This window comes from Callorhinus ursinus, unplaced genomic scaffold (assembly GCF_003265705.2).
Source record: "Callorhinus ursinus isolate GAN/ISIS: 27379988/994484 unplaced genomic scaffold, GSC_fseal_2.0 scaffold21, whole genome shotgun sequence".
In the NCBI taxonomy this organism is placed as follows: Eukaryota; Metazoa; Chordata; class Mammalia; order Carnivora; family Otariidae; genus Callorhinus; species Callorhinus ursinus.
In genome coordinates, this window is record NW_027397083.1 from 6,844,443 (window position 1) to 6,866,617 (window position 22,175).

General features: G+C 56.6%; 1 protein-coding gene across 1 annotated transcript in view; it reads left to right on the forward strand.

Moving 5' to 3' along the window:
* ALX4 (ALX homeobox 4) overlaps nt 1-11,849 on the forward strand; it is a 39,572-nt gene extending 27,723 nt beyond the window's left edge. Inside the window, exons 2-4 of the mRNA XM_025879341.2 lie at nt 2,583-2,893; nt 9,053-9,181; nt 11,520-11,849. Coding sequence (XP_025735126.1) covers nt 2,583-2,893; nt 9,053-9,181; nt 11,520-11,849 — 770 coding nt within the window. The remainder of the gene's footprint in view (nt 1-2,582; nt 2,894-9,052; nt 9,182-11,519) is intronic.
* The last annotated feature ends 10,326 nt before the right edge of the window (nt 11,850-22,175 follow it).

Here is a 22,175-nt window from a genome sequence, read left to right on the forward strand (position 1 = left end):
ACTCTGGATGTGAGAAGAGTCATCTGCGGTCACGGGCAGATCATGGTAGAGCTGGGACCAAGAGCAGATCTCCCAACTCTTGGTCCGGTGGTCTTTGCGCACCCCGTGCTGACTCCCCATTTCTCCCCCACTCGCTCGGTCTCAGTGGGTGGCTGGAGGTTTGAGAAACTGGATTCTAACTCCTTGCCATAGAAGACTGGATGTTCTGCTGCCTCCCCACTGGCTAAGCCTAGAACTAGGTCAGCACTGAGGGGCTTCCCTCCTCATCCTCAGAGGCTGGTCCTCCTGCCCCCAGGAACAAAGCAGGACTCCTTGATTTTGTGTGCTTCTTGCCTTCTTCTGCCCCTACCCCTCTCTCCCTGGGAAGAGGCCCCAAGCGCACAGGGTAGGAATAGAGGACAGAGCTGGGGTCTAGAGGCCGTGCTTTGTCACTAACTAGCACACATTCCCTGCTCTGTCTGGTGTGAGTTTCCCCCCAGTTAAAACTCGGAGCTTGGGCTCGTCCCTACAACCCTTGGTCTCTGCAACACGGAGCTCCCCGTGCAGGCCAGCCCCTATTGCTATGCGGGGTGGTCCCAATCCCAGGCCGGATGCCAGAGGACACTCCAAGGGTCCATGGGGTCATGGGATGGGGCCCAGAGATCAGTGTAGGGGCAGGAGGGGCAGGGGCTGCCCCCCAGTCTGGCCTCCAGGAAATTGCATAACAGAGATGTTTATTTTTGGTGAGGCTGGGTGGGATTTCTTCTCTTAAAAAAAAACCCCAAAACATAAAACTTGTTTGTCTGCCAGCAAGATAAATATCTTTGCTGAAAGCTCTTGGCCCGGCTGCCATCTGCAGTTTGCATAACGTTGTCACTGAAGCCGCGGCGGTCTGCGTGTGCCCAGGGCTCACGTGGGTGTCCTGCACGTGGCCCCTCCTGATGCCTCGTGCATGTCCGCCCGCTCCAGGCACTCACCTCCACCCCCTTTGTCGGGGCATGGAGAGAGACGTGGGGATGGCAGGCAGCTGTCCCTTGCGCCTTCCCAGGGTACACGCAAAGCTAGGGAGGAGAGCGAGCCCAAGGCCTCAGCCACCAGGATCCGGACGGAGCCGGGAGACCTGAGCCAGCGGCATCATCCCGACACTTCACGCCCGCCGCGTGGACCTGTTCCCAGAGGAGGTGCTCACACCAAACACGCGTCAGAGCTTGATGTGTGCAAGCCTTCTCCAGGGCTCCCCGGAAGCCTTATTAATAATCATCGGTACATTACCGCACGGGCCGGGGAGGGCGGCACAGAGAAGGGCTCACACCGGTCTCCCGACACCAGGCCAGGGCCTGCACCTGCTCCTGCACCCAGATGCTCTGGGGAGAGCCTGCCCGCTGGGAAGACTTCTCCGGGGTCAGCGTCCCCTGCTGCTCGGAAGTCCATACTGGAACTGGGGATACCAATACGGGCAGAAAGCTACGGAGCCGGCGCCGTGCTAAGGGCTTTGCCTGTTGGCCTCCTTAATCCCGCAGTATGCCAGGAGGAAGAGCCCACAAGTATCTTCGTCCCCATTTTATATAGTGGGGAAACTGAGGCACAAAGAGGTTAAGTGAACTGTCCCAAGTACACAGCCAGAGCGAGGTACATGTGGGAGTCATACCGTCCTCCACTAGCTCCAGAGTCCACGTTCTAACCTTGACTCTGAGGCAAGTGTGTCTGCCCAGGGTGCTAACTGGGCCATTTGGGTATGGACAGGTCACTCCCTGCCCCACTCTCCCCCTGCTGGCCTCTACCTCCTCATCCCTCACTTACACAGATCCACTGGTCCTTTCCAGCTCCGGGCATCTAGGAATCAATCAGTGGAGCCCCATCCTGGCAGATGGCGGTGGCTGTGGGCCCAGGCCTCGAGCTTAGTGTGAGTCTAGTGGGGCACACACGGCAGCATCCTGGGGACGCAGGCGCCCGCCTTGCTTCCTTAGTAAATGTGCCCCTTGCCTGGAGCAGGCCAGACCCTGCGTGGACAGTAGGTGAAACCTGTGGAGGGTGAGGGGCGTGACCCCTGATGCTGGATTCTTCGGGGCGGCGTGGGGGGATCTCCTCAGCTCCTGCTGAGCCCCAACGGGACCAGGCCTGGATAGGAAGGGCGTTCCTGTCTGCCTTGATGCTGGCCTCCTCTTTCCCCTGCCCTGTTGGGCCAGACATGGCTGCTGAATTAGCTTTCCCTTCCCCTGGGTGCCTGAGGCACTGGGTCAGGATTCCTGATGTCCAAAGCAGAAGTTCTGACAAAGGGGATCCTTCTAGAAGGAGGAGCCCGGGATCAGTGGGGACGGGGATTAAGGGTCCAAGAGATCAGATTGACTGACCCAGAGTTGTACTACGTCGGTGGTAAAAGGGCTCCTTTCTGAGATTATGGTAACGAGGCTCAGAGAGGGAAATGGACTTGCCCAAGGTCACACAGCATGTTAATGGCAAGGCAGGACCAGAACCGGGGCCTCCTGCCCTCGCATCCAGTGTGATGCTGACAGCGGAATGGCAGGGGAGGGCTCTCCCTGTCCTTCCCTCCTCTCTTGCTCGGTTCAGTCATTGTTCTCTGCCGTTGTTTCCTCCTCCTTCAGCCAAAGAGAGCTCCCTGGGTGAGCCGGAGTTGCCGCCAGACTCTGACACCGTGGGGATGGACAGCAGCTACCTCAGTGTGAAGGAGGCTGGAGTGAAGGCGCCCCAGGACCGGGCCAGCGCTGAGCTGCCCAGCCCACTGGAGAAGGCCGACTCCGAGAGCAACAAGGGCAAGAAGCGGAGGAACCGAACCACCTTCACCAGCTACCAGTTGGAGGAGCTGGAGAAGGTCTTCCAGAAGACCCACTACCCCGACGTGTATGCCCGGGAGCAGCTGGCCATGAGGACAGACCTCACCGAGGCCCGCGTGCAGGTCAGTGAGGGCGCCTGGGGAGAGGCTGGGAGAGCAGGGCCTGCCCTCGGGCTGGTGGCCAAAGCTGGGACTGCCTGACTGTGCCTCAGCTGCACCAGGGCTTTCTTCACTTCAGTCCAAGGACAGCCTGCCCCACACACCCCTGCTCCAAACAGGGCCAGTCTGCTTTTATCCACCTGACTATCAGGCCTCCTGCTCTGGCGGGAGCAGGGGCAGAAGAAGGAGGGTCCCCTGTTAGCTGTATTCCTGGGCTCTGTGTGCTGTGAGTGTCCTGGCCCTTTCACAAAGGAGATGACTCGTCTACTGCCCTCGAAGGCCTGTCTCTTAGGAAGGAAACAGGATAGACCTAAAGACATCCACAGCAGTCCAATGGGCAGAAAGAGAGAACAACCCGGCTCTTCTTTCTGCCCAGGATAGCTGGCTCCTCCATCTTTCAGCTCCCAAATCAATATACCTCCTTTGTGAAGTCTTCCTGACCACCGTGGCTAAAGCAGTAGCCCCCTGCCACTATCCAGCCACCAGAACACCCAACCCAACACAACATAACCCAAACCAACACAGCCAACCCAACACAGTCAACCCAACCCAACACGGCTCAGCACAACCCAACAGAACCCAACCCAATATAACATAACCCAAACCAACAAAGCCAACCCAGCACAACCCAACACAGCCCAAACAACACAGTCAACCCAACCCAACATGGCTCAACACAACCCAACAGAACCCATCCCAAGGCAGCATAACCCAAACCAACACAGCCAAACCAACACAACCCAACACAACTCAAGCAACACAGTCAACCCCACCCAACACAGTTCAACATAACCCAAAAGAACCCAACCCAACACAACATAACCCAAAGCAACACAGCCAACCCARCACAACCCAACACAGCCCCAACAACACAGTCAACCCAACCCAACACGGCTCAACACAACCCAACAGAACCCAACCCAACGCAACATAACCCAAACCAACACAGCCAACACAACACAACACAACTCATCCCAAACCAACATAACACAACACAAGCAAATCAGGTCACCCTCTTCCTGTCCCGTTTTTTCTTCTTTATGGAATATATGACTGGCTTAAATTATTTTGTCTGTCTCCTCTCACTATAATGTGAGTTCTTTGAAGACAGGTACTGTCTGATTGTTCATCACTATATTCCTTCCAATTAGAGAAGGCTGAACTCAGAGCAACAAGGGCAAAAAATAAATATTTGTAGATTGGTGGACCTCCTTTGTCCAGAGAGGTGTGTCCTCCCTCCTCGCATGAAGTTACAGCAAGAAAAGAACCAGAGAGGAAGCAAAGACCTTTGAGTACCCAAAACACAGGAGACAAAATCCATGCACTAAAGCTCAGGCTTCAGCTTCACACAAATAAATGTCATGCTCAGTCTACTTTTCCACCCCAGAGCATGTGAGGAATGGCAAATAAAGTGCTGTCAGATAGCGGTTTTTCCCCCTCCAGTGGGGTGAGGGAAGTCAACAGCTTGAGAGCAAAGAGCAATTCTTGGCTTTTTTTTTTTTTTTTTTTTTTTTTTAAAGCAACACAGCTCAGCTGGGCTAAGCTCAGCTCAGAAGTGGGTTCAGGGCCAGGACAGAGCCTTCCGTTATCCGCAGTTCCCTAGGGCGCCCCCTGCTGCCTCACTTCACTAAGGAACCTTCAGCAGAGCATTCCTAAGGCATCAGTCACAACCATGTTCTGTGTAACAAGGCAGAGCTTCTGTAACATCGTCCAGAAACGTTTTCATTCAAAATGGATCATGCGAGAAAGGAGCAGCAATTACCATAAATATGCAGCCATCCAGAAACTGCAGGTACCCAGAGTAAACAGTCGGATTGTTTGGCCACAAGTTCCCGGGGTCCGGCTGCCCCTCTTATTCCTGCCCAGTGCCTGGTGAACGGTTGGGGAAGGAAGGCAGGGCAGGTGAGGCTTTCCTGTCATTCCACAAGCATTCACACACCAACTGTCTTATTTGCATCAGGATAGGCCGCCATGTGACCTCCTGTGCCTCAGAGTCTGGACAGGAACCCCAGAACCTGGCCTCGGCCCAGCCCCTGGATTGGGAGGAACTGAAGGAGCTGGTGGAGAAGGGGGCGGCAGGTTATGGGACATTCCTGCAGGCACCTTGTTCATGTGGGATCGACTGATCCATCCTCTGCACAGTGTGTGTGTGTGTGTGTGTGTGTGTGTGTTCCTTACAAGTGCATGGGAGTGCCCGGGAGTAGAATTCACTTAGTATCAAAAGAAGGATGGCTCTTCTAAGACAAATCATGGAAATGACACTGGGCCATAGAGAACATTTTTCAGGTGCCATCGCACAGCCAAAGCAGAATGTTCCCTCTGCGTGTGCACACACACCCATTTATGCCTGCTTCCAAAATAGAGTTGAGGCAGCTACAATTAAAGACTGACTTGTTAGTTTCATCTAAAAACAAGAACGGTGCCATGAAATAGGCAGGTAATTACGTCAAACATCTAGGTTAATAATCATAGTTGCCACTGGGCACAAATTTCAACCCTGAGCTTCCTGGCAGCCAAGGCAGAAAGGGAAACGCTGATGTGTTTGCATATCTTCTCATCTAAGGGGAGGATCATAGGAATATAGACCATTAGTGCTGGAAAGGATCATCTATCTGGTCCTCTCATTTGATAATAAGTAGGAGGAGGCCCACAGGTGGGACATGGTCACCTGTGGTCAGGTGACTCAGGAGCAGTGACTCAGGGGCAGGGCCAAGACTAGAATCCAGGACTCCAGAGCTCCAGCCCAGTGTTTCTTTTACTTTAGTTGGCTCTGCCAGGACATGGGCCATATTGTTCTGAGACTTTTCTTTGTATAAAGGCAGCAGGGTGGGTGGGATCTCCATGTGCGTCAGACCTCTGGATCGAGCCTGGCAGTGCCCCGAGGTTTGGGGGGAGTGGTGGTGGAAGCCCCTGCCTGCCCCTGCTGGGTTTGTTCAGGGCCCATACTCAGCTGGTGGGAAGCCAGGTGCCTGGCGTAGAGTGGCGCTGGGGACAGGGAGGGGGTGGGCAGCTCCAAGATGGACCTTTCCTGGGAAGAAGCTCGGGGTTTGGCCCTGCTCCAGGGGCTGCAGGGGCCTCTCTCTGCTGTCTGGGATTCCAATCTCCACAGCTGGTGCTGAAGACAATAAGACAGAGGCCTCCCCGCCCTGGGCCACCCCGCCCTGGCCCCAGATGGGCTGCGGTTACTGAGGCCCCTGCCAAGACGGTTGGTTCCTTGGGGAGAGGCCTGTGCTGAGCAGGCCCAGGCCAGGGTGGGCTGGGAGCGGGGTGGTCCTGGGGCGCGACATGCAGACTGGAAGGCTGGACCTCGTGGTCCCCTCTCCCCCTTAGGGTTGTCCTATGGAGACAAGCTGGGGCCGCAGAGCCCTGAGGCACAGAGCATCTGTGGGGAGCTCTCCGAGCGCCAGGCTCCAGGGGCCAGAGATGGAAGGACGGCTGCGCCTCATCTCCAGGCCCTCCACCGTGAGCTCAGAGGGGCCGTGAGGATGCCCGGCCGCCACCCAAGCTGGGGGGCTTGAGGCTTGAGACTGCAGAGCCGCGGGGCTCACTTAGCAGAAGAGCTCCAGCCCTGCGCAGGAACGGGGCCCAGGGCTGCAGGCAAGGGAAGAGGGTTTGGGCGGTTCTGCTGCCCCACAGCCTTGCCTCCCGCCTCCCGAAGTCTCTGGGTCTTTAACCCTCCCTTCCACCCCTGGGCCGGGCCCTCCTCCACTCCCATCCCAAAGACAGCGTTATCTCTGTGTGCTCCCCCGCTGCTCAGCTGTCTTCCCAGATAACCCAGCACCCCCACCGCCGCTCCAGCCCCCACATTCCATCTCCCCCCAACTCTGCTCCTCCTCCCACTTCTGGGACCGGCTGCCCCCTTCCCCTTGCAGTGCCTCCCCAGCCCAACCAGAGCCTGCGGGACATCTCCAGGAGCACCCCTCCACCTGCCGCTCACCAGAGCCCCACCAGGGCTCCCGGCAAACCCCCCACAGTGGTGGCCACGGACACTTTTCCTCACCTTCTCCCCACCCCCTGAAGAAAGAATGGAGCCATATATCTTGATGCCTCCAGTGGGCTTCTCCCCTCCCCCTGGCTTCCCCCCCAGCAAACCCTGGGAGGCTGAGGAAGGAGCGGAAAGACGGAGCTAAGCCTGCAGGAAATTAAACATGAAATGAAAACAAGCTCCTCTGATTCATTCTCTCATCCTGCCCCCCCCGGCCCCCATTCCAGGCCACTGATAAAGGGGGATCCCGTTTCAGTGGTGCAGAGAGGAGACCCGATCCGCCCTTGGCTCTCAGCAGGCGGCCTGGGCCTGGACCCCAGGAGCCCCTGGAGGAAAAGGGGCCCAGGAGGCTCTGGAGCAGGGGCTGAGTGCGTCTCCTACACCAGACTCAAGTCAGGGAGGCAGAATGACTCTCAAAGCAATGCCAGCCCATGCGTGTGTGCGTGCATGTGCGTGCGTGTGTGCGCGCGTGCGTGTGTGGCACTTGTGCACACACCCATGTGTCCTTGGGACCAGGGAGGGAAACTGAGGTGCAGTGCCACACTGGCTCCCTGCCCCCACCCTCCCCACACTAACATGAGTCACACACACCCCAGCTTTTCCTTTTCACGAAAGACAGCAAGAAAGGTCAGGAGCTATAAATAAACGAGTGTGAAGTACTCTCAAAAACTCTGTGACAGCGTTTCTCATCTCTCACCTGCCGTTCTATGAGGCGCCACCCCCGTGAGGACGTCAGTACAGATATTGGCCCCATTTTCCAGACACAGAAACCCAGGCCAGGGGCAATGCCAGGGCTGGAATGGGCGCTCGGGGGCGCGGCTCCACTGGAAGCCGGAACAGGCTGAGCAGCCTCTGCGCTACCCTGCGGGGAGCCCTCCCTGCCTCCGGCCCAGCTCCTTCTCCCTCCTCCGAGGATGCTCCGGGCTCTCAGCACGGCTGCTGGCGGGGTGCCGTTGGGGTGTGCCCACTTGCACCTGAGTTCACTGGCAGGGACACGGCAGCTGACAGAAACCTCTCTCTGGCGACTCCGAGGCCTGCCTTTGACTCAGCCTGAAGCCATTTCTGGTCTGGAAGCTGACCCCTCCCCTCCTCACACCCTCTCCCACCTGTCTCTGCCCCCTTCCCCACCCCGCCCCGGCCCCAGATCCCAAGCCACTTGCAGGGCTAGCAGGCCCCAAGTCCAGTTCTTGTCCATGAAGCCTGAGAAAGTTCTCAGCCTGTCAGAAGTGTTCCTGCAAAGGAGCCAACAGCCCCCACCCACCCATCAGAGACCACAGCTCACACAGCTGGCTCAGAGACCACCCTCCCCACTCCAGCCAATGCCCCAGCGGCCCCTGCTCAGGGACAGGGGGGTCTTCACTCCTCCTCAGAGTCAGGCCACTCTCTGCCCGAGACCTCGCGGTGGCCACCTTTACCAACCACACCAAGAGCAAACCCCCGGGCGTCCACGGGTCTTTCTCTCCCACCGCCGGCCAGCTGAGCAGCGGGGCCTTCTGGGGTCTCCTGAGCATGCCCCGCTGTTTCTACGCTCGGGCCCGGCTCTGGTCCTCCCCTCCACGAAGCCATCCCTGAGGCCTCTGCTGCCACAGGGGGCCCGAGTGGGGAGACTTGTCAACACGAAGGCTGCAGAGAGGACTCAGACAGGTAGGAATTCTGATTCTGGGCCACCAGACAGGCCCCAGGGAACCCTGGAGCTTGTGGAAAATTATGGCCAGACTGTGTGTGTGAGCATCTAGAGAATGATTTTCGAGAGAAGCCGTCACAACTTTTGTCAGGTTCCCCTCAGGAGTCCGTGGCCCGAGGCAGGCCAGGCCACACGGTGCTGGGGTTGGTTAGATGACTGCTAGGATGACCAGTGACGTGACACATAGGTGCGACACTTGCCTGCTCTGCATTCTGAAGCTTGGGATAACGAAGTCTGGCCCAAGAGCACACTGTGGTTAGTTGGGGTTAAGCTCGCCTTCCCGACCCTCAGCACGGCTCATTCTAGATTGTGAGCCTGGAGGCTAAAGGCTGAGGCAGACCCTTCCTTGCAGCCCCATGGCCCAGACCGTGCACTGCGATGGGTCGGGCTCCAGGGTATGACGTGTACCGTCTGACCGCCTCCCCCCCCCGGCGACAACTGCTCTGTCCTGTAGGTCTGGTTCCAGAACCGGAGGGCCAAGTGGAGGAAGAGGGAGCGTTTTGGACAGATGCAGCAGGTTCGAACCCACTTCTCCACTGCCTACGAGCTGCCCCTCCTCACCCGAGCGGAGAACTATGCCCAGGTAAGTCCCAGCCCTGAGTGGCCGGCTCCAGCCCCTCGGGCTCCGGGAATGGGCATCTCAGAGGAGGGCCTAGGCCCCCTCTGATGGGACTCATCAAGCCCGGTGCAGGTGTGTGCCTGTTCGCCCCAGAATGTGGAAGGCCGGGGCCGTTTCTGCCTACTCTATGTGCCGGCCCAGGCTTGGCTGGGCGTTAGGGAGGGGCAGGCCTGGACAGAGAGGGAGGCTTTCTCCTCTGCCATGTTTGCCCCTTTCGCTGTGGGCATCAGAAGCAAGGCAGGCTGAAGACCAGTGCCCCCAGGCCATCAGGAGCCACCCCGATGTCTTCTAGGAAAGCGAAGTCGGGAAAGCTGCAGGGCTTGAGGCAGGGCTGTAGCGAACAGGGAGGTCTGAGTCCCGAGACGCGCTGTTGTCCGGCCCCAGACCGTTCTCACTTCAGACAAGCCATGAGCTCTGAGCTTCGGTTTCTTCTGAAAACTGGACATGATGAAAGTACCCGCCCCAACTCTTTTGTAAGGTTGTTGAAAGGCCGAAATTAGACAACACAGAAGTACTCTGAGGACTAAATAGCCGGTTAAAGGTCCCTCTGCAGCTCTGAGCTCTCCCAGGCGGCTGTGTCCCGACCTGTCCCCTCCTCTGTCCCGTACCATCAGCCTGGCCCCGTTCTAGGGGCATTGGGGTCTTCATGAGATGCAAAGGGGTGAGAAGTAGTGTGAGCAGTGGCCGACACCGGGGCACTTGCAGAGATGTTCTTCTAGCTGGGTCCACTCCTCACACCCCACAGCCTGCCCGGCAGAGGTGACTGGTCCCTCCCCTCAGAACTCTTGGTGGCCGTAGCAGCATGGCCTCTGCCTTCAGCTCCAAGCCCGGCCCCACCCAGTAGCGAGCCGGTGGCACAGGCCTTCCTGTTTCCTTTAAGACCCACTGTCCCGTGGCCCTCCGGAACGTCCTCCCCCCGCCCCCAGACCAGCTCTGCCCCTCCCCCTGCCAGGATCCGTGGGGTCAGGGGGTCAGGCCTGGGGTGAGGCTGAGGAATGTGGGGTGTCTCACACACAGGCACACCTCATCCTCAGCTCCTGCTGCATGCTTTCCTCTCTCGCTGTCCTCTGTCCTGGGAGGATGAGCCTCCAGCCTGGCTCCTGGGTCTGGATCTCTGCTGCCTGAGCTCCCCGCTGGAGGGAGTGGGGAGGGGGGGCAGCCTCACCCCTCCCACCTGCAACACCACATATCACACGCCTCCTGACGGAGGGGAAGGGAAAGGCCGGTGATTCCCCATCACCCCAGGCAAGAGGAATGTGGTCAGGCCAATCTGCCAGTGGTTCTTGTGGCCATGACAATGCCCTGTGGGACTTGGGGGCTGAGGTCCCCCCTCATTCGGCTTTCAATGTGAGAGGACTACAAACATGGGTAGGGGGGAGAGCAGGCCAGCAGAAGCTGATTGAGGGCCCCCTGTGATCCCATGCACAGGGCTGAGAGGTCTTGTTTCCTCTGGCCCTGCTCACCCTGGCCCTCCCCAGCCCAGGTCGGCCTCCAGTCCACCCCCACGTGCTGCCTGAGCATCTCTCTCTCTCTCTCTCTCTCTCTCTCTCTCTCTCTCACACACACACACACACACACACACACACACGCCCTGGCCTGTGGGCATCCAGCCTGGCTTCATCCATCTACCCGCGGGCGCTCACCACGTCCTGAGGCAGCCCCTTCCATCCTGAGCCAGTTGTGAAGTCTTGAGGACACAGCCCTTGGAAGCTCAGCCGCTGGTCTTGACACTGGGAGATGAGGCCCCACTGCCCAGTCCTGCCCCCTCCACGCCACAACCTGCAAGCCCAGAGCCCACGTTCCCAACGCCAGAGCTCTCTTGAGTTAGGGTCAGCTCCCATTTCTCAGGTTCCTGGGATGCCCCAGGCCTGGCGAGGAGCCACAGGGGAGTAAGACACAGTTGCTGACCTTCAGGGGCGCAGGGAGGGAAAGTCAGCCCCTGCGTCTCAAATTCCGAAGTCAGCTGGCTGAGGTGGGGGCCGCCCTCAGCAGCTTGGCTGTGCCCTGAAGGCAGCCCTGTGACCGGGCCCTTGATGAAGTTCGAAGTTTGGTCCTGAAAACAATTTCTCTCTGCTGGGAGCCAAGCATAAAACCCAAACCCTCCCAGGTCCGGGTGGCCGTAAAGGCTTTGAGAGGCTCCTGGGTAAACACTCAGGCATGATCTCAGCATTACGAAGGGCTCGTGATCGGGGTGAGGTCGTCTGGGGACAGGTGCCAGCCACTCGCCCGCCACGTGGCCTCTCCCCCCGCCCCCGTCCCCGCGCACCCCTGCCCCAGCCGGCTCTCCCTTCCCTCTCCCCAGATTCAGAACCCGTCCTGGATCGGCAACAATGGGGCTGCCTCACCGGTGCCAGCCTGTGTGGTCCCCTGTGACCCGGTGCCCGCCTGCATGTCCCCTCACACCCACCCCCCGGGCTCCGGGGCCAGTGGAGTCACCGACTTCCTGAGCGTCTCCGGGGCTGGCGGCCACGTGGGTCAGACACACATGGGAGGCCTGTTTGGAGCGGCGGGCCTCAGCCCAGGCCTCAACGGCTACGAGCTCAATGGCGAGCCGGACCGCAAGACCTCGAGCATCGCGGCCCTGCGCATGAAGGCCAAGGAGCACAGTGCGGCCATCTCCTGGGCCACATGACAGGGCACCGCTCAGCCCGTCCCCACGCCCTCCCCCACCTCGGGGCCCTGGCCACGCCCACGCTCCCCAGGCCCCCAGCCTCCCGTTCGACTTTCCTCTTAGGAACCTGGCCTGGGCCAGGGGCCCGGCCCTCAGCACTTTCAGCCACCCCAAGTGTGAGGCCCCATGGGCCACTGGGAGGGAGGGGGCAGCAGGTCCCGCCCGCCCTGGCATCGAGGCCGAGCCCCCGCTCCTGGCTGGAGGCCGTGGAGGAAGCCAGGTGGCCGAGTTTTGCAGCTTTGCATCCATTATAAGCTGAAGACCCTTTCTCCCCACTCCTGCTCTTCTGCCCTGCCCGGTTTGAGGGTTGAGTCAAGGCTAGATTCCCATCCAGACCGAGCAATGGCCACGTGCCGTTACGTCCGTCCTTTCCTCTGCCGTGTGGTCCCCTGGTCACCGGGCCAGTGACTGTGGCGGAAGAACAGAGTTCTGTTCTGAGTCCTGCAGAGTTGGCCTCCTGCCCCTCCCATTTGTCCCCCCCGTTGTCCTCCTAAAAGTCCACGGAATCTGACCTCCTGGGCCCAAGGCACCCGCCTCACCTCCACCCACCCTGGCCGTGCCCCTGCGCTGGACCCACCTGGAGCGCTGGACAGAACAGGAGAGGGGCTGGAGCTGAAGAATCCTGCTGTCATCCAGCAATGCTGGCGTCTAGGAGAGTGGACTGTCCCTGCGGGGGCTCGTTCCAGCTCCCTTGCACCCGCAGACTCTGGATCTCAGTGAACACTGCAAGGGGAGGACACAGGCCACCCACAGTACCCACAGTGCTGCAAGAAGAGCTTCTAGAGAGAGGAGGAGCTGCAGGGAGGTGTCCAGGAAGGGACGGGCTCAGGCACTCACTTCTGCTCTCCTGACCGCCCGACACCCCACAACCCGCAGGATGCCTGTTCCAGTGGGCAGGTCTGGGCAGCTTTGTCCTCTAGCCAGCCAGGCCCCTCCAGGAGGACCTGGAGACGCTTGTGCCTTCCCCCACCCGTTCTGGGCGCTTGACAGGGCTGCTGAGCAGTGTCCTGGCGTGGAAGGACTTATACCTCGGAACACACGAGTAGGGCCTGCAGTCATGTTGGCAGAGGGGGTCGAGAGCAGCGTGCGGAATTTGCTAAAGGATGTGCGCTCACGTTTGGCCTCTCGGCCCCTACAACCGCCTCAGACTGCCTGTCCCTCGCCAGCCATCCCTGGAGCGGCACCCTACCTGCCCAGAGCCTTCCACGGTGGGTGGGGGCCCCGTGTTCTTCCAGGCGAGGGCAGAGAGAGCCTGCTCTTGCCCTTCGTCCCTAGGGAGTCTGAAATCTCACCCCCTCTCTCCAGCCTCTAGAAGGGCTGGTGGGCTCCGCTCCTCTGGGTCGCTTGCTCTGTTCCGGATGTGGGGGGCAGGATGCCGTCCAGAAGCCATTTCCCTGCCTGCAGGAAGGTGCCTCCTTCTGGGGAGGAACTCCACCTCTGCCTGAGTGGAGATGAGCAGCTCGAGTTTTGGCACCAGATCCAGCCGTCACCTAAGCTAGTGGCACACGGTCCCTGTCCTCCAGGGCCGGCCTTTAGAGCCCGAGAGGTCCCTCCAGCAGGCAGCCCCTGGGGACAAGTCAGGGAGGAGGGCCAAGTCCAGCAGGCTTGGGGGCCCGCACACAGGACAGCCTCTTGGCTTGGGTGGAGGGTGAGATCCTCTGCCCTTGAGCTGCTCAAGGCTTAGAAGGAATCACAGTCCCCGCCTCTGCCTGTGCTCTCATCAGCCCTGGAAACAGGCCTGGGGAAGGATCTGGCTTTGGCCTCCCTTGGTAAGAGTCAGACCTCTTTGTGAACCGCATAGCTCTAACATGGATCTTCTAGAAGTGAAAAGCATCTTGGACATGGAGTTAAATGTTGGTTTTAAATGTTCCATATATCCGAGGATCTTGGAATGATTCTTAGGAAGCCTTTTGCAGTTCTGAGTTTCACTGAAATAACTCAGGCTCCCCAAATCTGGGAAGGGAAAGGAAGAAACACTTAAGGCTGGGAATCATTCCCTGTCTTCCCCTTAAGGGCTCTGGTGGCTGGCAAGGACAAGGGAGGAACCCTCATCACACATGTTCTCACCCAGGAGGGGATCCATGCAGAGAGATGGAGAACTGGGAGATTCCCCAGAGGAGGGGGGGAGGGGGGTCCCTTCTTCTGGAAGGGACCCCTGGTGCTCAATTCCTCTGTCTGGCTGCTTTCTGGCTGCCCTTCCCACCAACAGAGCCAAGTATTTATGATTAAAATGTCGGGGTGAAATGTGCCTGTTCACCTCCCCACAGGTAGTTCCCTGCCCCAGGCCCCCCAGGGTTGGCCCAATACTCGGAGAATCAGAGAACCCAGCGCTGGGAGGGACTTAAAGACCCTCTACTTAGTACGCTCCCTTCACAACGGAGATGAGAAGGTCCCAGCTGTGGGGTGGGGGGGGACAGAGGGGGGCGTGACTGCCCTGGGGAGTGGGGCACACGCGGGGCCTGAGCCTCACGCAGCCTCTCCCCTCTCTGCTGGTGGGCCTCCCTCAGCTGCCTTCCCCACGGGTGGCCAGGCCCAGACCTTGGATGGCAGGAGGCGTCCCTGCGGCAGCTCCTGCGAGGAGCCTGCACACTTGGGGGGACTCTCCGGGGCTGGCGGGCTGGCTTCCTCGGGCGCGAGGGCTCGGGCAGGTGGGCAGAGAGGGGCGCCAGCCGGCCCGGTGGGTCACCGCCAAGCGAATAAGCTACACGAGCTGAGGATTCCCTTTGGCTGCGTGCCTAAGGTCTCGACAGAGACAGAGACGAGAGCCTGAGGAGCCAGTGGACCAACGGGCAGCCTCCTCGGCACTGAGAGAGCCTCTGGGCCCCGCTGGGAACAAGGCCAGGCGTCCGGGGCTCGACACGAAGGTGCTGCTACCACCCTCAGCACTGGGTGGGTGGGGGGGGGGGGGCGGGACATGGACTTTGTAACCTTTCTTGAATCCTTTCCGCTATACTTGATTCTCCGCTCTCACTACCGTGCCTCCAGCTCGGGGAAGCATGGTGGCCAGGTGGGTTGGAAGACACTGCAAGGGGACGGGGGCAGCAGTCTCGAGGTGGGTCCCCAGCATCCGCGGCAGTCGCCACGTGGGGCCCAGCTCCAGTGCCCCATGGGCCCTCCTTTCGGCTGGGTAGCCAAAAGGAGCTTGTCCATGAAAGCGACCATGTATCTCGCTTAGGCAGCCAGGTTGAGGGGAGACCGTCTCGTAGGACACCCCGGGGCCCCTGGTCTGCTTGATGGCCCTGTCAGGGGCAAAGGCAAACAAGACTAGCTGGGGGCAGGATGGTTGGCAAACCGGCCCCAGGATAATCACCCATGGCCATGAGAGAGAAAAATGAGAAGACCACGAGAGCCCTACTTCCAAAGTCGCAACGACCCCGCTTCACCTCACGGAGGATGCTGTAGGGAGGAAAGGCCTTCTGGCGAACCAAACGTTACCTAATCCTGCCCTCCCCTCTTCCCCTTCACTTACACACATAGAGCTAGGCCTTTATACTACTGATTTTGAAGGACAGTTTTCAATGCCTAATGATCTGTTTGGATGTGCAGTGGTTGAAAAGAGAGCTGAGCGCTCCAAGGAACGTGAACCTCAGCCAACACTGACTGTTCTCATTGTAAGATATTTTAACCCTGTATAAACGCAACTTTTCCTTTAGCTTAATGGCCTGGGGTGGAATATTAAAAATATATATTAAAAATACATTAAAAATTCAGAAAAAATGTTTAAAAAAAATGAGGTCAGTTCCATAAAGTTTTACTGCCTATAGCACCGTGTAACTACATTATAGCAAACTATTAAAAGAATCATTTCTTGCCTTTTAAAGTAAGTTATTGCACTTACATCTTCTTTGGGAGGGGAGGAACATTGGCGAGAAGGGAACTAGGGCCTAGGCATGGGGCCAAATGGCTTAAGCGGCAGCAACTGGGCGCTCCGGAGTGCCCTTCACTGGGCACAGCCCACCCTGTCTGTTTGGTCGGTGTTTGCAATAAACTCCTTCTCCTTCCTCCTCTCGACTGGAACCTGTCTGTTTTGTTCCTGACTTGTGACAGATGAAATGTGATCAGAGGGGCCTCTGAAATCTCACATTAATTGAAGTCGGCAAAAAATACTAACAGTGCCCTTTTGAACTGCTGACACAGTACAGAATGGATTACCAGGGCTAGATTAACAACAGGTGGCCAGGGCTCCTGCACAGAGAGGGGGTGCTTGGCCTGCAAGGGTCTGGGACAGCCCCTCTTCATCCCAGAGGACCTGCCTGCACAGCAGGCAAGCTTGGGGGCGGGGACGATGTTGGGGGCGGACCAGAGTCTGCTTCTCAGGCAGCAGAAAGGGTCCCCGCAGCTCCTTTGCCACCACCCTCCCCCACCAACGCCATGTCTCGGGTACGCAGAGCCCTGCCCATGCACCGAGGTCTTCACAGCGGCCCAGCCAGCCACCCCCCACCTCGCCGGTCCCTGAGCGCCGGTCTCGATCTCCGGGGGCTGTTTTGGAAGCAGAGAGAGCCGGGACATGGAGGTCCAGGGCAGGGGAGCCTGGCTGCTTGGCCCAGAGCACCGGACAGGCCTCCAGGAGAAGCCGGTCCCAGTCCTGGCTCTACTCCTTAGTGGCTAAGGGAACTTGCAGTAGATGTAGCCAGATGATTTTTTTTTAAAGCAAGGTTCTAGAAGCAAATTACGAAGCAGGGAGGGCCCAGGATCTTGCTACAGACTAGGGGCTTCCTTGCTTTCCGACGGGAAGGCGGCTCATGGAAGAAGGCGTTAGCCTCTGAGGGACCACAGTGTGGAGAGGGGGGGCAGCTCTCACATCGTAATGGGCAATAAGCCTGTCCCTGACCAGTTCACCAGCGTGGGGGAGGGCCTCATGGAGAGCCTTTGTAAGCCGACTTGGCACAGTGACGTAACGGACGACGATCGTCTCCAAAAGAAAGACATCTCCCTCTGGTTACCAGCTGGGCATCCACCACAAAGGCCCCTCCCATCCTCTTTTTCCAGCTTTTTAAGTGTTGCTTTCTTGGAGCCACATCTCCGATTTGCTACCTGTGGCGAGTGAGGTCCTATTCAGTACAGACCCAGCTAGGTTTTAGGTCGGCCAGGGCTGGGCATCGTTTTTAAAGAAGACACCTGTCACCTCTTTGGGCGCTGGGTCAGGGTGGCATCCCCCATCACTGCCAAGTCCCCGGGCAGGAACTGAAGCAGAGAGGGAAACCCTGTGTGCACACGGTGCTGTCCGCCTTGTGGTCCCGAGCACCCCAGCCCCCCGAGTCCGGGTGAGTGCTAGGCCTGAGTGCAGGTGGCTTGACAGGGGCCCTGTCCCTGGGACCCGTGCCTCTGAGGAGAATCTCTGGGAGGGCGAGGCCAGCAGGCCGCCCTCGAATAGGACCGTAGCTCAGCCCTCCAGGACCACTCACTGCCCCCCCACAGCATCATCTGGGGCCTGACCCTTGGCCACGTTACTGGACGCGCCCTCTGTTTAGAATGCTCACACTCCCCGGTCGGCTGTGGGCACCAGGAGAACTCCTGTTGGTTCCCTAAGGCTTCCTCCAAACGGCGACACCCTCTGTGAAGCTCTTCCTTGAGTCCAGGCCCCAGCCCTGCCTGCACCCGAGGTCAACTGCTGGCCCCTCTGTGCTTCCGCAGAGCTGTTTCTAATCCTGTTTCAGCACATAATCTGTACATGTCATCTATTTACCTGCCTGCCCCACGTGCCTAAAGGGCTCAAGGAGAGACAGGTTGGTTCTGTTCACATCTGATGTCTCAGAAAATACTCAGTTGCATAACTGCAGGGAGAAATGGGAGGATGGCAATGAGGCAATGCTCTGAGTCTCGAGGGGAAGAGGAAGTTCAGAGAAGGGATTCAGGTGGAGAGAGCTAGAAGCTGGCTCAGGCCACCAGGGGTCAGCCAGGAGTGAACTCAAGAGTCTCCACCTGGCCGTGGGCCTTGCCCACCCTGTTCCTCCAGGGGTCAAGGGCACCCGAGACTCGCCAAAGCCAGGACAGGAAGCCCAGCCTTTGTTTAGCGTTCCTGGGGTTGAGCCAGCACAAGGCCAGCTCCCCAAGACAGCCCGAGTGGTCTCATGACCCAGGGTGCTCATCTCATACCTCTTCTGCTGAGTCTGGGGCTCAAACCCTACTTTCTCCAAGTCGTCCCTGGACAGTCCTCATGCCCCTATGCCCTCCACACCGCCACCTGCCTAGGGGCCGTCCACACACAGCCCCCTACCCTCCCCGCCAACCCAGTGGAAGCTCGTCCTGCCTTCAGTTCCTCACCAAACCCACCGCCCCAGGTCTTGCTACAGGAAACAGTGCTGCCCTCAGGGCGCCGCGAGCTGGCCCCTCCCGGTCTGTTTATCAGCAGAAACCCCCCCATTGTAGCTGCTGGGGAGTGGGGCGGTGCCGCAGGGGTGGCCTTCCCCCCCCGCCCCCCACAGGCCCAGACTTGCGCGCTCAGCTGCTGAGGAACAATAGGCCCTCCACAAACAGCCTGCTCCCCAAAATAGGGCCACTGCAAACCGTCTCTGCGCTCAGAAGTGAGAAGATGCATGTCAGGTCCAGAGACAATGGGGTGTGAGAGTTGACATTTTCCCAGGAATGCTGTGATTCCAAACAGATTTTTTTTTTCGGCTCTACACAGACCAACAGGCTTGAGGAAGGCAAACTTCCGAAAGGAGCTTCAGTTTATGACCATGTGCGCACCATGTGTTAAGGTGTTGCCTTAAGTAGCTGGGAGCAAACCCGCTGTGGGGCCTGCATGGGATCTCCCCACAGCCCGGGTCAGGTATTCCTGTCCCCCCAACCCTGGGGCGCCCCCAGCCCCCTCCCCGTCCCTTCTCCGTCCTCTACTCCCAGCGGATCTCTGTGATGACCAGGCTCTGTGACAAAGACGGGAGCTCCGGTTGCTGTGACATAAAGGTCCGGCTCTACCACGGAGAGAGAAGGAAAAGAATGTGTGTGTACGCGTGCTGGCAGGACAAGGAAGAAGGGAGGACAGCCATCGGCATCCTGATGCAGGATGACACGGCCCGTATCTCCTCTCGGAGATAGGTGTGGACGGCAAGCTCTGTTGAGATGGGGCCACCTATTAGTTCGGTTATCTCAGGCCATCTCCTACTTTTCCATCGCTTCATCTGTAAAATGGGGACAACCAACTCTCCTGCTTCTCTCGAAAGGCGGTTATGACGTCCAAAAGCATGACAGCTTTTGAAACGAGTTTGGAGCTCGCTGAACAGACAGGAGAGATCATGCACGCCCGTGTCTGGGAAGCCGCCACACTGGGGAGCCCTGAGAACCGCCAGTCTTGTACTTACGGGACTGAAAAGGGGGTGCCGGCGAGCAATCTGGGGGTGAGCAGCGTAGGCGTGTGCTCAGGCTGCCAGAACAAGACACCCACCTGCACTCAGAGTGGCTTAAATAATGGCTATTTTCTCATAGTTCCAGAGGCGAGAAGTCCGCGATCAAGGCGCTGGCAGATTTGGTTTCCAGCGAGGCTTCGCTGCCTGGCTCATAGATGGTCACTTTCCCCCCGTGTGCTCACGGCTTTGTCTTTGTGCTCATGCAGAAAGAGTTGTGGTGTCTCTTCCTTTTCTTATGAAGACACCAGTCCTCTGGCATTAAGACCCCACCCTTAATACCTCACAGAGCCTTTATTACTTCCTTATAGGCCCTATGTCCAAACCCAGTCACACTGGGGGGATTAGGGCTTCCATCCGTGGATTTTGCAGGGGGACACAATTCAGCCTATAACAAGCAGTGTGGCTGGTGTGACATAGGAGGGGATGCACAGAGCCAGATGAGCACTGTGTTTCTCCAGTCTCATGTCCCAGAGGCTCTCAGCAGGTCCCAGCAAGTTTCCATACGGGCCCAGCCACATCTCGACTCCGTGCCTCGTCCCTTTCTTCCTAGGCCGCCTTGAAGTAGTCCCATGCCATTGCTAGTCCTTCCCTGCCTGCTCATCCCATCCCTGACACCAGAGCGGCTGCCAACGACCTAACTCCCTAACTCCAATGAGCATCCAACTCCCTAACTCCACAGAGCATCTGAAGAGCCTCTGCACGGCCTACACAGACATTTCAGCTCTTTTCTTTAGGCCTAAACTCCTGTCCAGCCTCATCTTTTCTAACAGCCCAGCCTGGACTCAGGGTTCCTGCAAATCCAAGACATCCATTACACTTTCCCATCTTTTTAAAAAATCGTATTTGATCATGGTGTGTACTCTTTAATCCCCATCCACTATTTCCCCCACCCCGTCCCCTCCAGTAACCAGCCGTGTGTTCTCTATAGTTGAGTCTGTTTCTTGGTTTGGCTCCCTTTTCCGCCTTTGCTCATGTGTTTCCTAAATTCCACATATGAGTGAGATCATATAGTATTTGTCTTTCTCTGACTTATTTCGCTAGCATTCTACTCTCTATCCCCATTCATGTCGTTGCAAATGGCAAGATTTCATTCTTTTTTATGGCTGAGTAATATCCCATTATATACACACACACACACACACACACACCTCTCCTTTATCCATTCATCAGTCAATGGACACTTGGGTTGCTTCCATAGTTTGGTTATTGTAGATAATGCTGCAATGAACATAGGGGTGCATGTATCCCTTTGAAATAGTGTTTGTATTTTTTGGGTAAATACCTGGTACTGCAATTCCTCGATCATAGGGCAGTTTTATTTTTAATTTCTTGAGGAACTTCCAAACTATTTTGCACAGTGGCTGCACCAGTTTGCATTCCCACCAACAGTGCGAGAGGGTTCCTTTTTCTCCACATTCTTGCCGACACTGGTCTTATGTTGTTGATTTTCGCCATTCTGACAGGTGTGAGGTGGTATCTTATTGTAGTTTTGATTTCCCTGATGATGAGTGATACTGAGCGTCTTTTCATGTGTCTGTGGGCCTTCTGGATGTCTTCTCTGGAGAAATGTCTGTTCATGTCTTCTGCACATTGCTTAATTGGATTATTTGTTTTTTGGGTGTTGAGTTTAAGTTCTTTATAGATCTTGGATACTAGCCCTTTATCTGATATGTCAGTTGCAAGTATCTTCTCCCAATCCATAGGCTGCCTTTTAGTTTTGTTGATCGTTTCTTTTGCTGTACAAAAGCTTTTTACTTTTACGTAGTCCCAATAGGCTTTTTTTGCATTTATTTCCCTTGCCTCAGGTGACATATCTAGAAAACTGTTGCTATGACTGATGTCAGACAGATTACTGCCTGTGTTCTCTTCTAGGATTTTTATGGTTTCAGGTCTCACATTTAGGTCTTCAGTCCATCTTGAGTTTATTTTTGTGTGTGGTGTAAGAAAGCAGCCCAGTTTCATTCTTCAGCATGTGGCTGTCTAGCTTTCCCAACATCATTTGCTGAAGAGACTTATCTTTTTCCTCTTGTATATTCTTTCCTCCTTTGTCAAAGATTAACTGACCCATATAATTGTGGGTTTATTTCTGGGTTTTCTATTCTGTTCCATTGATCTATGAGCCTATCTTTGTGCCAGTACCATACTGTTTTGATTACTACAGCTTTGTAATATAACTTGAAATCTGGAATTATGATGCCTCCAGGTTTTTTTCAAGATTGCTTTGGGAGCACCTAGGTGGCTCAGTGTCTGCCTTCGGCACAGGTCATGAACCCAGGGTCCAGGGATTGAGCCCCACGTTAGGCTCCCTGCTCGGTGGGGAGTCTGCTTCTCCCTCTCCCCCCACTCATGCTCTCTCTTGAGCACGCACTCTCTCTCAAATAAAATCTTAAAAAAAAAGAGAGATTGCTTTGGCTATTAGAGGTCTTTTGTGGTTCCATACAAATTTTAGGATTATTTGTTCTAGTTCTGTGAAAAGTGCTATTGGTATTTTGATAGGGATTGTATTAAATCTGTAGATTGCTTTGGATAGTATGGACATGTTAACAATATTAATTCTTCCAATCCACGAGCACAGAGTCTATTTTTGGTATCTTCTTCAATTTCTTTCATTAATATCTTGTAGTTTTCAGTATGTTGGTCTCTCACTTTCTTGGATAAATTTATTCCTAGGTGTTTTATTGGCTTTGGTGCAATTATAAACGGGACTATATTCTTAATTTCACTTTCTGCTGCTTCATTTTTAGTGTACAGGCATGCAACAGGTTTCTGTACATTCATTTTGTATCCTGCAATTTTACTGAACTCACTTATCAGTTCTAGTAGTTTTTTGGCAGAGTCTTCAGGGTTTTCTATATATGGTATCATGTCATCTGCAAATAGTGAAAGTTTTATTCCTTCCTTACCAATTTGGATGCCTTTATTTCTTTATGTTGTCTGACTG